Below are 14305 nucleotides of genomic sequence, written 5' to 3' on the forward strand. Positions count from 1 at the left end.
TTTCCATTTGGAGAAATTGTGGAGTAATTCCAAAGGCAGGCTCTGTATCAGACTGCCTGGCTCAAATCTCACCAGAGCCATTTGCTAGTTGGGAGGCCAAAGGGCAAGTTCATTTATCATTGGGTATCATGTTTCCTTAATCTATAAGATGAGGGTACAAGTATAATACTGTACCTGTTCTACAGGATTCTTATTAGGATTAAATTAGACAAGTATATAAAGTCCCTCTTACATAGTTAGCACTAAATACATGTTAGCTATTGTTATTACAGTTGGGTCCTTAATCCTCAGGTGGATACTAGCAAGAGCTTTGACTCCTCTAGACTTTGATTTTCTTAACTTGAAAACTTAGAATGTTTGTAAAACACTTTAAGACTCCCAAAAGGATACTTACTGTGCATATTAGGCAATAAAAGTCCATTTAAGTACCTACCAACAGCACAATACAGAAAAGGATAATCCAAAAAGTGTGAAGGAGAAAAATAACTCTGTTCATGTTTGGAACAGTAACACTTTCAGAAAACTTGGGAAATTCAAAGGCAAGGGCTAGAGAGTTGGAACAACTAGAGATTTCTAACTGGAAATAAAAACTGTCTGCGGGACCTGAGGCAAATAAAGCTGAGCAGAAGAATTGAGTCTAGGCCCCACCTGCTTCCAAGAGTCAACAATTAAGACCTAGAAATTGTACTCTTCCCAAAACTTGCATTAGAATTTGGATTTTTTTTTTCTTTCCAGTATTTTATCTCTTAAACTTTCAGGGTCGGAATCTGGGAGAAATTAAAATTTGGTAAATACAGTGTCCAAAAGCAGGTTCCTACATGGCCTTTGTGATTATTACATGAGGACAAGGCTAAATTTAGCTAATAGTTCCTAGGAGATTCTCCAGTCCTTGGGACTATAGTAAATATACCAAAGTTGCTTCCAAGAAAGTGTTGGGACAGGTGACCTGAAACTGTAACTCTCTGCTCCCCACCCAGATTCCATGATAAAAATAATACTTTGTACATTATTTGGCAAACAGAGTAAATACTCTACCTCTGAGAGTTCCACCCTTCCTTCTTGCTTATGTTCTTTGAACCAAGAGAGGCAGGCAGTGTAGAAGGTCTTGCTTGTAAGGCTGCCTAGCCCCAGAGAAAATGGGCCTTCCCCTATGGACTGGATGATTCTCAAAAGTCATCCTTATTGGAAAGACAGTGTAATGAATCTGACATTACTGTCTTACATACATATATAAATACTCCACAATGAATCCCACCATCATGCATATCCACAAGAATGGGGGTGGGGGGTGCGGCTGGGGTTGTGGCTCAACCGTAGCACCCTTGCCTTGCATGCATAAGGCCCTGGGTTTGATCCTCAGCACCACATAAAAATAGATTAAAAATGATAAAGATATTGTGTCCATCTACAACTAAAAAAAAATCTTTTAAAAAAAAGAATGGGGTACTAATTAGAGTAAGATATATTCCATGCTTATATAATTATATCAAAATGGATTCCACTGTCATGTATAACTAAAAAGAACCAATAAAAAATGGGTAGAAAATAATGAAATAATAAATGGAGAGCAATCCAAAAAAATATCATCCTTATTTTAAAAATCTGGCTTATTTCTTTCCTCAGAATTGTTTTATCTATAGTCAGACTTTGAAGTAATCATTGAGATAATAGGATTTTCATCATTGAAGTAATAAAGAGATGGAGAAGGAGGTAACAATGACAAAAACTTCTCTCTTGGCATCCGTGGAGATAAATGACAGCTCATGACAAGACAGAGGCAAACTTTTGGTAATACATTATTCTCCCCCAGGCGTCATTCACAAAAGATGATTGAGGAGTTGAGATACCTAACCCGGCCCTAACATCCCTACTTCCCTGTAGTTTTGGTGCAGAGAGACCTCAGGCCAACTGAGTAAGATCAATGCTCCCAGGTACCACCGAGCAGGAGCTGCTGTGGGATACCCAGCTTGTGCAACATGAAAGACAGTCACTGTGCTTTGAGAAAGGGGATGAGGAACATCTGCCATTCTTGGAAACCTCATATAGACTGCATTACACATGTCAAAGGAGAACTGATGCTAGGTGACCTAAAGAGGTACTTAAAATCAATTCCAAGTGAGAAAAAGATCTCATTCGTGTTGAGAAACTTTAAAAACCATGGTAACTGAGATCTGTCCTGACTGTGTGTACCCTGGTCTGCATTAGTTGCAAACCTGTGCTCCACACCCTCCCCGCCAACTCCTTAAAGTACAGCTGATGTGTCCTCAAGAGAAGGATATGAAGGAAGAGGAGGTAAGCACTTGGCTTCTATGAGTGCACATCTTTCATTATCTCAACCAAGATTAATATTTCTATTCTGCCCATCATGAGCTTTAAATAAGCCAAGTGCTTTTTAGATAAAACTAAAGCCAGTCTCCAAATTAGGTCTTCTGGTTACATGAAATAGAACCAGATATTGATCCTAGCCCAAAGTTTGGATCCCAATTCTGCCCACTAACCAATCTTTCCCACTAACTAGCTTCTAGTCAGAGTAGAAACATGAAGCAAAAGATTCCAATTGTGATAACATTTGGCTAATTGATAAAGTTTGCCTCTTACATTCTGTGTGAAGAAATGACTAAATAGTTTTTAATGATTTATTTTTAGGGAAGACTTTTTTTTGGGAAAGGGTATAACTTAAAGAGACAGGCTTAGAGGCTGGGGTTGTGGCTCAGTGGTAGAGTGCTCATCTAGCACATATGTGGTGCTGGGTTTGAGCCTCAGCTCCACATGAAGGTGAAATGAAGATATTGTGTCCATCTATAACTAAAAAATAAAAAAAAAGAGAGAGACAGGCTTAGGTTGTGTTAATTAAAAACACTTCTGTAGCATATTTGAATTGCAAGCTATATGCTTCAAAAGAAGTTGTTTTCCCCTTACACCATAGCTACTAATAAAGTTCAATTTTTAAAAATAGCTGCACTTCAGAAGACATGAGTTTTTTTATGAATTACTTATTTTGAGCCTAGATAAATAAAGAAGCATAATTTGGTATTTGTAACTTTCAGGGACTTCCAATCTGGAAAGCAGGCCAAATGTGTTCACATGAAATCATTAGTTTAACAGTGTATTTCATACATCTCTATCTTGTATGCATGGTATGCATAACTACCAACAGCTACAGATGTCAGTATCAGTTGTATTCTAGAATAAATTCACTAAATTGTGCCATACAGAGTAAAAGCAAACATCTAGAAAAAGAAGACTCAAAGTAGCAGCGTTCATCTATCATCAGGAATGATCTCTCAGAGATAGTTGTACTATAGAAGGTTCTGCAAAAAAACAAAAATGGTGCATCTCTCTCCCCAAATCACATCCATAGATCCTGCTCCCCACACTGTCAAGACCCAACACGATGACTGGCTCTCAGAGTTCCCTGTGACTTGGACCTGAAGACCCAACCCTTTTCATGCTCCCTATTCATTTTTTTGATACCTTCTTATGTAGACTTTGGTTCTAACTCTGTCATTTCTGTAAAACATGTGAACTTTGGAAAGTCACTAAGTCATTCCTTTGGTATTTCATTCTGTTAATCCATAAAGTAAAGAGGCTGAGCTATACAAAGATGTCAACACGCCTCCACCCTACAATCAACATTTGTGCTAGTTCACAAAGCACTCCATCTCATCTGCTCCTCCCAGTATCCCTAGGAACTGGAAAGGGCAGGGATTAGCCCATTTTTAAGATAAGGACTCCTGTCAAGGTGTTTCAGTTTCCATGCCCAGTGCTGATGCTTCAAGCCCAGAAACATCAGGTGTCTCTTCTCCTAGCCGCTTGCCACTGGAGCCTTCGTTGCTGTCTGAACAGTTCACTCCTATCTCTTCCCAAGACCCAGTTTTAATACACCCTTAAGCTTTACTTCTGTTACCAATAGAAATACAGTTTGGTGCCACCCATGTCTCTACTTATCTTCCTGTCTGTCTTTCCATCCAATCCTACATTCTCCTATTTGGCTCCCAGGGTCTGATGCTTGTCACTGCATTGGGGTAGGGAAACCTCAGAGCTATGGCCTGTTATTCTCTGTATCACATACTGTCCCAGCTCAAGAGGAGCCCATGAGCTCATTTAGAACAGGCTTGTGGGATTGACTGGGCTTAAAAAGAGGAGACAAATTTAGCTTTCCTTGGCTTGGAATAGAAAAGGAGGAAGAACAGAAGTGAAATTCAAGCAGAACCCAAGGCCAAAAGTCAAAGCACCTTCCAATAATAGAAAAATCAGTATTTGCCTAGGTGGTAGTATTTGAGAACTAAAGTTTTCTTTTTTCACCTTTTCTCCCCAGTCATAAGACTTGGGAGAAAAACATACACACACACACACACACACACACACACACACACACACACACACACACCATCACCATCAGTTACCATATATCCTGAGTTACTTAGTCCTCTGTATTCTCTCATCTCCCAAAAATATTTGAACAAAATAAATTACATCTGTACTAAATATGTACAGACATTTTCCTGTTATTATGTCCCAAATAAAACAGTACTACAAGAATTTGTATAGCATTTATAAGACATTGGATATTATAAGTAATCCAAAGATGATTTAAAGCATATAAATAGTTGTATGTAAATACCATGCCATTTTTTTAATAAGGGACTTTAGCATCCTTGGGTGTGGGTCTCCACAGGGAGTTTTAGAACCAATCGCTTGTAGAACAGAGGAACGACTGAACTGCCTCTGGCAGCACTCTAAGCAGCTCTTTCAGGCCACAATACATTCTAGAAACAAATGACGTGGACCTTGTTTAGGTGGCTGTTCTGTGACTTCTGTCTGGTTCTAATTAGTCCTCTTCTCAATGAACTTCAATTGTTCAGCTCTGACCCACCTTCAGTAGTTCCTACGAGAGGACCCCAACCACCACTCAGGCCTTGACTCCTGAACATCCAACGAAAAGCAGACAGGATGACCAGAGCTGCGGTTTTATCTCAAAGTGCACCTGGATCAAGCACTAAAGCCCAAAGGAGTGGGAGAGCCCAGTGGGCAGCAGCACAGACTCTAAACAGCACTTGCACCCCTGCCCTTCTTAGTACCAGCTGTGTAGTTTGACCCTTCCCATCTCCATGCCTCAGTTTCCCCAGCTGTAAAATGGAGATAGCAGGATTCTGTAAGGAGAACACTTCAGTGCTTGGGAGATTTAAATGAGTTAGATTACGTGAAGCCCATAGAAAATCCCTGCATAGAGTAAGCAACAAGAAAGTGTTAGTTACTATTGTTATTCTTTTAATATCCATATATATATATATATATATATATATATATATATATATATATATTATTCTGATTTATTGTACATGATGGCAGAATACAATTCATTTCATATTATACATATAGAACACAATTTTTCAAGACACTGATTGTACACAGAATATTTGCACACCATTCATGTCTTATTCGTGTACTTAGGGTAATGATGTCTAACTCATTTCACCATCATTCCTACCCTCTTGCTCCCTCCTTTCCCCTCCCACCCCTCTGCCCTATCTAAAGTTCCTCCATTCCATCCATCCCCCCACCACCACTAATCACCATTATGAGTCTTCGTCCTCATATCAAAGAAAACATTCAGCTTTTGTTTTGTTGGGATTGGCTTTCTTCACTTAGCATTATATTCTCCAACTTTATCCATTTACCTGCAAATGTCATGATTTTATTTTATTTTATTGCTGAGTAATGTTCCATTGTGTATATATACCAAAGTTTCCCTATCCATTCATCTACTGAAGGGCATCTAGGTTGGTTCCATAATTTAGCTATTGTGAATTGTGCTGCTATAAACATTGATGTGGCTGTGTCCCTGTAGTATGCTGTTTTTAGGTCCTTTGGGTCTAGTCCGAGAAGAGGAATAGCTCGGTCAAATGTGGTTCCATTCCCAGTTTTCCAAGGAATCTCCATACTGCTTTCCATATTGGCTGCACCAATTTGCAGACCCACCAGCAATTTATGAGTGTACCTTTTTCCTCATATCCTCACCAACACTTATTGTTGTTTGTCTTCATAATAGCTACCATTCTGACTGGAGTGAGATGAAATCTTAGAGTAGTTTTGCATTTCTCTAATTGCTAAAGATGTTGAACATTTTTTCATATGTTTGTTGATTGATTGTATATCCTCTTCTGAGAAGTGCCTGTTCAGTTCCTTGGCCCATTTAGTGACTAGGTTATTTGTTTTTTGATTTTTGGGTTTTTTTTAGTGTTAAGGTTTTTGAGTGCTTTATATACCCTAGAGATCAGTGCTCTATCTGATGTGCTTGTGGAAAAGATCTACTCCCGTCCTGTAGGCTCTCCATTCACCTCACAGATTGTTTCTTTTGCTGAAAAGAAGCTTTTCCGTTTGAATCCATCCCATTTATTGATTCTTGGTTTTAATTCTTGTGCTACAGGAGTTTTATGAAGAAAGTTGGGGCCAAAACCGACATGATGGATATTTGGTCCTACTTTTTCTTCCATCAGGTGCAAGGTCTCTGGTCAATTCCTAGGTCCATGATCCACTTTGAGTTGAGTGATGGTGAGAAATAGAGATTTCTTGTTGATTATTACTGTTATTATCATTGTCGTTCTTGGAAGGAAGGACGGTATTGTGTTAAATATGGAAAAGCCTCGCATAATAATAGAGTTTCAGGCACACAAAGTCTATCAAGCCCCTTTCCTTACTAGTCACCCACTTCCATCCTCCAGCATATTGACAGACAGACTTTGAAAGGGAAAGAATTCCTTTGAGACAAATATTCCTTTCCTCTTGGTGACCTTGACTGAAAGAGCCGCTGCACACTCTGAAGTGGCCACCTGCTCCTTTTCTCCATTTTTTTTCCTGAATATCTGGACCAGGAATAAGGAAGAAAAGAGCAAGAATAATGATGAACAGTCAAGAGGTTTGTTCAACACTCTTCTCAAAATAGATCACAGAGGCGTGCACATGCACCCACGACCTTGGTCAAGCGCTGGCATGCATGTTCTAGGTACACAGACTGATGAATTCACCAGAAGCATGCAGGTCAGGACTAGGAACTATGGGCAAGAGTAAGGCACACACCTTTTATTCACCCTGGAAACTCTACCAGCACCTCCTTTGCTCCCAGCTCTCACAGAAAAAGCAACAGCTTAAAAAAAAAAAGAGTCTAGTTATGTTCTTTCTTTCACAGGCTATTTAGCTTCACCCCAGAATATCCTAATATATTCATTTTGGATATTATTGCAAGCATTTCTGCCAAAGACTTCAGATGCAATATTACTTTCATGTTTAAAGGTGAGGGCAGGGAAGAAATCCCTCAATGAGAAGAGTCCCCAGAGGAACTTGGGAATATTGCTAAGCCCCTAAAGACCAGAGAGCACATTCAGTGAGTGTGGGGGATATTGAGTGGACAGGAGCAGAGTCTCTCTGAGGGTGTGATAAAGAGAAGGCATACCTGTCTCTGAGTGAGTTGTAGACATGGGGAGAGAGGCTCCTTAAGATGGTCCTGCAGCTTATCCCAGCAGTGCCTCAGTGTAGTGCTTGACCGGATCTGACTAGCAACAAGGCCTTCTTGGAGTTTGCTGGGGCTGCTTCCTGGGTACCATCTGACTCCACTTGGATATTCCTAAATTAATACCCCTCCATTCATCCCTGGGGACTCACAGGTACAGTGTGGCGGGGAAGGGACTGGTATGGTAGAACCACAGATATAATCACAGGACTAAAGACTCAGACAAGACCTGGAACAGAGGATTCCAAAATGAACAGGTAGAGAGCCTGCTGCTTGAGAACTTTCTTAGCACAGTGACTGGGGTCAGAAAAGTTCCAGTTATCACTTTTTCCCACCAATACATTCATTTGTTTAATATTAAATAAAAGACATTATATAGACACTGTGCCTGGTGCTAACAGCATACAAAGAGATGGAAAGAGCCACAAGATGGATGAAGAAGGAAACAGGCTGGAGAACACAGCAGCTCTGTTGCTTGCCTGGGAGGGTAAGAGAACGCTTCTCAGAAGCACTGATAGATAGGTCTTGAAGTAAGAGTAAGAGCTAACAAGCTGAGGAAGGGCCAGAGGAGGGAAGTGTACTGATGTTTAAAATGCAAACGCTGGATGCATAGTGCTAGGTTCAGTTGCTAGATCAATCATTTACCAGATGGAAAACCTCAATCACATTTTAAACACCCTGGCCCTTAACTTCCTCATCTATAAAATGGGAATAAGTCCCCTCATCTCATAAAGAATATTAAACAAGGGAAGAGCTGTAAAGCTTTTGGCACAGTGCCAGTCCAAAGTAATCACCTGTAACCTGTAAGCAGTTATGGTTATTCTTGAACCCATTTATTCTTGTTCTGAGGCATTTGGAAAGTGGCAGAAAGGCACATAGAGAGATGCCAGGCTTCCAGGAAGCACAAAATTCAAGGAGGCTTTGGTTTATGGATCTTTAACAGCTCTTCAGTGAGGCAGAACATGTTGGCACAATGGAATGTTCTAGCACAGTGTAATATTCTTGTATCTTGGCTTATAAAATAGAAAGAAAAGTGTCTCCAATTCTCTGTTAGTTTCTGTTCATTCCAGAGCTGTGCACCATGAGTCATATCCAGCCTGTAACTCACAAACCCCAATGAGGAAGAACTGAAATGCCAGCCACCTGTCCCATCCTTCCACTCCCAGGACACAGCCCACCAAGGACTCAACACCTTCCTCTTGGGGCAAAGCCTCCCCTGCCTCCAGCCACACTATCTTCATTTTTCTTGTCCCTGCCACACCTTGAAAAAAGAGAGAGGAGGAGGACAAGGGAAATTCCAGATTAGTTTAAACAAAACTCAGGGGAAATGACATTTGTTTTCACAAGGAGGAAATAAAGCCTTTTCAGTTACCGTTGCTAATCTTGGCTCAGCAACCCTCTTATGCTCAAATCATGAAGCCCTCAGGTGTGGAACTTCCCAGAGCTGAGGTTACCAGAAACTTCTGAGGCATCAGCTGCTGAGGAACTGGGAGGAAGTTCAGGACACAGGATCTTCTAGACTCAGGGCTGGCAAAGGTCTACTTCCAGAAGATTCTGGCTCCCATGGCTAGCACCCTCTCAGACAAGCCAGTGGATGGCAGAATGCTTAAAAAAGAAGTCCAAATATTTGAACTATTTTACCTCAGACCTTTTGGCTTCATATCAACTCTCAGAAGTGTCCCTTTGCCCAGCTGCCCCCAAGTGCTTATCAGGTGGGCAGTCACTTGCAATTTCCAGCTCTGTTCATACTCGATGATGTCCTCTATGGACAAGGAAGGGTAGCCTTGCTGAGCCCCATTTGAAAGACAGGTTACACCCAGAGTTAGAGAGTCCCCTGTCACATGAAGGAGAAGCAGGTCACTTTATCACTTGCTGTCTCAACAACAACAACAAAAAAAGAACAGTGCTGGAGTTAGAAACTGCCCGATTTATCTTTAGTTAGAAGTGGTATATAAATAAATCCAGTAAATCTCAAGAGTTGGAGGAGACCCAACTGCATAGAGTTAGGGAAGAAACTTTGAAAAAGGTCAACCCCAAGATTTCCTGTATGAAACTATCCCTGGGGCAAGAAAGAAAAGTCTTATAGGCAAATCAACTGTATTCCTTCTCTTCTCCCTTTTTCTAAAAGGGAGAAATTAAAAGGTCAATTTCTTTACTGCTCCTAATTGCAATGACTGTATTTTTTTCAATCTTAAAATACCCCCATTACTTTACCTTGTGGTTATAATCCTTTCACAAGCTCTTAAAAGAGCTGTTATGAGGCTTCAGTGAACTTTGAATTGTTCCGATTTCAGCACAGTTTGGAGGCCAAGAAGCTAAGAGCCGCCTCACAAAGTAGGAATGGAGGTTTCATAAAAGGATCCGACCTCAGACTTTCTCTGCTTGACACCATCTGCACAGCTGAGCATTCAGTGCCATTATTTTTTCTTTACATAATAAAAAGGTAAAGAGAATTATACTGATAATTATACTAATCTAACTCAAAAGGACTTCAGGAGCAAAGAAATAAATACATGAGTGTCCAGAAGGGTCTTACTCATTGCAATGGTTGAATGTGGTCAGTCTCCATAGAGACATCAAGAGCTAGTCTTTGGCTTTATGTTAGCAATGATCCCCTTTGGTTCTCCTTAAGAAATTATGAACCACTGAAAATATGGGTGCCTGATATAGCCTTCTTCCATCAAAAGCTTTTGGGGAGTTACTAAAGTGCTAATAAGTAGCTTTGCTTCTTAACTATGCTCTAAATCTTTTGGTGGAAGGGATAATGAAAAGAACAATAAATAAAACCATTCATATCAAGGGAAAAAAATAAAAGGATGGATGGCAAAACAACCTAGAATGATAAATCTCTAGAAATGTGGAGGAGTGCCATCACCTTTGAGACCTACCTAATATGTGAGAGTCAGGAGTTGGCCTGGGATTGTGCATTTGGGTAGTTGTGACATCTCATTCAATTCCCTTAAAGCTATGTGAGGTAAGTAGAACACTCTCATTTCTCTCTTCCTGCAGGTGAGTAATGCAAAAGCAGGTAGGGTTAAGTAAACAGTTATGGTCACACAGCTAATTATGGCTGGACCACACATCAATCCACATGTCCGACTTCAAATCTCTTATGCTCCCATTCATTGGTTGAAGTAGTAAATGATTTCCCAGTGGACTGAAATAATCAGTGGGTCCCTAACACTAGCTTTAATGCCAAACTGTTACTTGAAGTATTAGGGACAAAAGCCTGATTCTTGGCATTTCTAAGGTGGAATAAAACTGCAGTTTATACATTAGGCCAAGGCTCACACAAAGGGGGTATTGTGCTCTGGAGTAGTATTCAGAGGCAGTATGGTTATTCTTACAAGGCAATGTGCTCAAAGGATTTTTTTTAACTGCCCATTAATAGTTGCTTTTGGAACCAGATTTCAAACTACAGAATAAAGCATTCATGTTACTTTATAATTGTATCTGGTTACTTAAACAAACAACAAAAAAATTGTGTTACTTACTAGGCTTGACCTTATTTTGTCCACCAAACTGGACTTTTTCAAATTTACTGTTTAAGGCTGAAAGCTGGACACCCTTCCCAAAAGGAAGTTTTACAAAACATTTTGATATGCTGGCATCATTCAAATGGGTGCATCTCATATCAAAGTGACCCTTTAAAGTGGACACTAAAAATATAACTTCATGGTTTTGGTTTATTTAAAGAAACAATCAGATTACTTGTAGTGACCTTTGAATAAAACATCCTATCTTCCAATATCTCAAAAATGATGGAAGATGAGCCAGAGCCTATAAAAGAAGACATCAAGAGATTTAAAATCCACTGTCCCTGTGAACAACAGCAGCAGTAGCTGACCACTGTCATTCTTAAAAAAATAATCAAATATAGCTGTATACTGTTCTCTGAATTCCAAGCTAACCAGAAGTTCTTAATAAATACCAAAATAATATAGACCATTTACCAAACTTCAGTTGGTATTTAAAAAAAGTATTCTAGTAACAGAATTAAGATCTTGAGTTTTGGGGGCTGGGGTTGTGGCTCAGTGGTAGAGCACTTGCCTAGCATGTGTGAGGCACTGGGTCCAATCCTCAGCACCACATAAAAATAAACAAACAGAAATAAAGGTATTTTGTCTATCTACAACTGAAAAGAAAAATAAAGATCCTGGGTTTTGTCCCAGTTCTGACTTCCCTTAAGAATGATTCAAGTAAATAACTCTTTTCTCTTCCAAAGGAAAAAATGGAGTCAGGTAAGGGTGGGTATTAGAGAGGAAAAATGGGGTCAGGTGAAAGTGGGTATTAGCCACCGTGGTCATCATGTTCTCCCCTTTATTTTCTGTTCTCTGCCTTTCCTCCTTTGCAGGCAGCATTGCCGCCATTACAGTGACCGTCATTGCCGTGGTGTTGTTGGTGTTTGGGGTCGCAGCGTATCTGAAGATCAGGTGAGATACACCTCAATCCTCTTTAAAAAGAAGATGATTCCATTTTGTGGGGCTCCAGGCCAAGAACTGTTTCATTGAGGTCTTTTTTCTTAATTGATGTTATAGTGCTCAGAAACATGGGCAGAGAGATAAATGCAGTGGTGTATACCACACTAGTCAAGAGCAGTCAGTCCAGTGTCTGAAGCTTGCAAAGCAAAGCTAATAAGCTGAAATATGCAGCCTGATGGTGTCATGGGATGAGATGAACCTGCAGTCTCTGCCTTTCAACCTTGTCACCACCCTAGGGGAGCTACATGCTGCGGGAGTGGGATCAGTGGTTCCTAAGTATGATGCTCTACACACTCATCTGTGGATTTGTACCTGATCTGTTAATGAGGTGTTCACTGGTTTTAGAGCAAAATGTGGAAAATGAAGGGAAAGTGTAGCATTTTCCATCATTCACCTGTAATCCCAGCAGCTTGGGAGGCTGAGGCAGGAGGATCATGAGTTCAAAGCAGCTTTAGCAAAAGCAAGCAACTCAGTGAGACCCTGTCTCTAAATAAAATACAAAATAGGGCTGGGGATGTGGCTCAGTGGTCAAGTGCCCTTGAGTTCAATCCCTGGTATGACCCCCCAGAACTGGGCTTTTTTGTTTCTCTAAGATTATGTCCTTACATTTTTAGTTCTAAAAAGCGTTTTCTTCCACAAAATGAAGATGATCATCAATGACAGCTGAGATTTTACTTTCCATCTCTAACTGAAAGCTGCTGTACTGTGAATCCATCATTTTTTCTATTGCTCTGTGAAATCCAAAAGTCTCAAAACCACATTATTCACACTCTCTGAGTGTCCTTCCAGCTGTAAAACACCAGATGGCAAGTGGCAGTCTTATTTGCCAGTCTGTTCAGTGCCTGTAACAAGGGACAGAAGGACATGTTTTGCCATGGTGAACACAGCCACTCAGTGACCTCGAACACATTCCCCTCCCAGCCACAGGTACCATCTTTATGGAAGCTGCTCTAACCCATCACTCCTTCCCTTAAAATCCCCCAGCAGCTGGCTCCCTTCTGCATTCAGAATTGAATTTCAACTCTCACAGTGGCCCTAGAGGTCATTCACAGACCTTCCCCTGCCTACCTGTTCTGGCTCAGCACACCTCTGCCTCCCTCCAGACCACTGAGCTTTGCACACTGGCTCCCTTCCCAATTCTTAGGACTCACCGGGTTCTTGCCTTCCCAGGCCCTTAGCTCTCCCTAGCCCCCACCCTGAACTGCTTTGCTTCTAGCTCTTTCTCACATGGCAAATGTCGACTTAAATCTCTGACAGACTTCTTTCCAGTTTGATGCCTCTGTTATTTATTCTTTTTTGGGGGAGCGGGGCATGGTACCAGGGATTGAACTTAGGAGCATTCAACCACTGAGCCACACCCCCAGCCCTATTTTGTATTTTATGTAGAGACAGGGTCTCACTGAGTTGCTTAGTGCCTTGACATTGCTGAGGCTGGCTTTGAGCTTGTGGTTCTCCTGTCTCAGCCTCCTGAGCCACTGGGATTACAGGCAAGCACCACCACACCTGGATGTTATTTATTCTCATGGTATCTTTATTATTTTCATCCTGGCTGTTATCAATGTCTACTATTATGTTTTCTTTTTCATTTATTTGTTGGCTGGTTTATAGTTTCTTTTCCCCTACAAAAATGTGTTCTCTTGACTTGAGGCAAGAATTCAAATTTTCCATAGCAATCCAACACTGGCTATAGGCAGGCAGTCTGGAACAGCAATAAAGGTTCAGACTCCAGAAGCAGGGAGACTTTAGTTTGAATCCCAGCTCTATCACTTTCTAGCAGTGTGGCCTGACCATGTTACAGTGAGTCACTAATCCTGATTTCCCTCTCCTGTGAAGTAAGGTTACTACCTGGTAGCATTATTGAGAGAATAATGGATATCGTTTCCCAAGTACATAGCACTGCCACCAACATCATCATCACCATCAATATCATAACAGTAAACAGGTAGGAACCATAAGCATAGATAGATAGATAGACAGACAGACACAGACAGGTGGATGTTGAGCATGGGCTGGGCATTTCTTTAAACACTGACCACTTGACTGATGAGACACAGTCCTGCCATCATAAAACTTACTGCACTTAGGAAATGTTATTAGCAGGCCATTACAAACCTGTTCTAATGATGGCTGATTAAAATTACGTAAAATGTTATTTTAAACTACCTTTCCCCAAGGCCCTAACGCCAGAAAATTCAATGAAAAAAAAATTATATATATATATATATATATATATATATATATATATATATATATATATATACAGTTGTAGATGGGTTTTTATTTTTTTTTATGTATTTATTTTTATGTGGTACTG

At 40.5% G+C, this 14305-nt stretch overlaps 1 protein-coding gene and 1 long non-coding RNA gene across 4 annotated transcripts in view; one reads left to right on the forward strand and one right to left on the reverse strand.

The window, feature by feature from the left end:
- Positions 1-14305, forward strand: part of Parm1 (prostate androgen-regulated mucin-like protein 1) — a 103724-nt gene that overhangs the window by 77173 nt on the left and 12246 nt on the right. The window contains exon 3 of the mRNA XM_027939839.3: positions 11865-11943. Within this exon, the coding sequence (XP_027795640.3) occupies positions 11865-11943 (79 nt within the window). The remainder of the gene's footprint in view (positions 1-11864; positions 11944-14305) is intronic.
- LOC114096351 (uncharacterized) overlaps positions 1-14305 on the reverse strand; it is a 251648-nt gene that overhangs the window by 54898 nt on the left and 182445 nt on the right. The window lies entirely within an intron of this gene.

This window comes from Marmota flaviventris, chromosome 7 (assembly GCF_047511675.1).
Source record: "Marmota flaviventris isolate mMarFla1 chromosome 7, mMarFla1.hap1, whole genome shotgun sequence".
Taxonomy (NCBI): domain Eukaryota; kingdom Metazoa; phylum Chordata; class Mammalia; order Rodentia; family Sciuridae; genus Marmota; species Marmota flaviventris.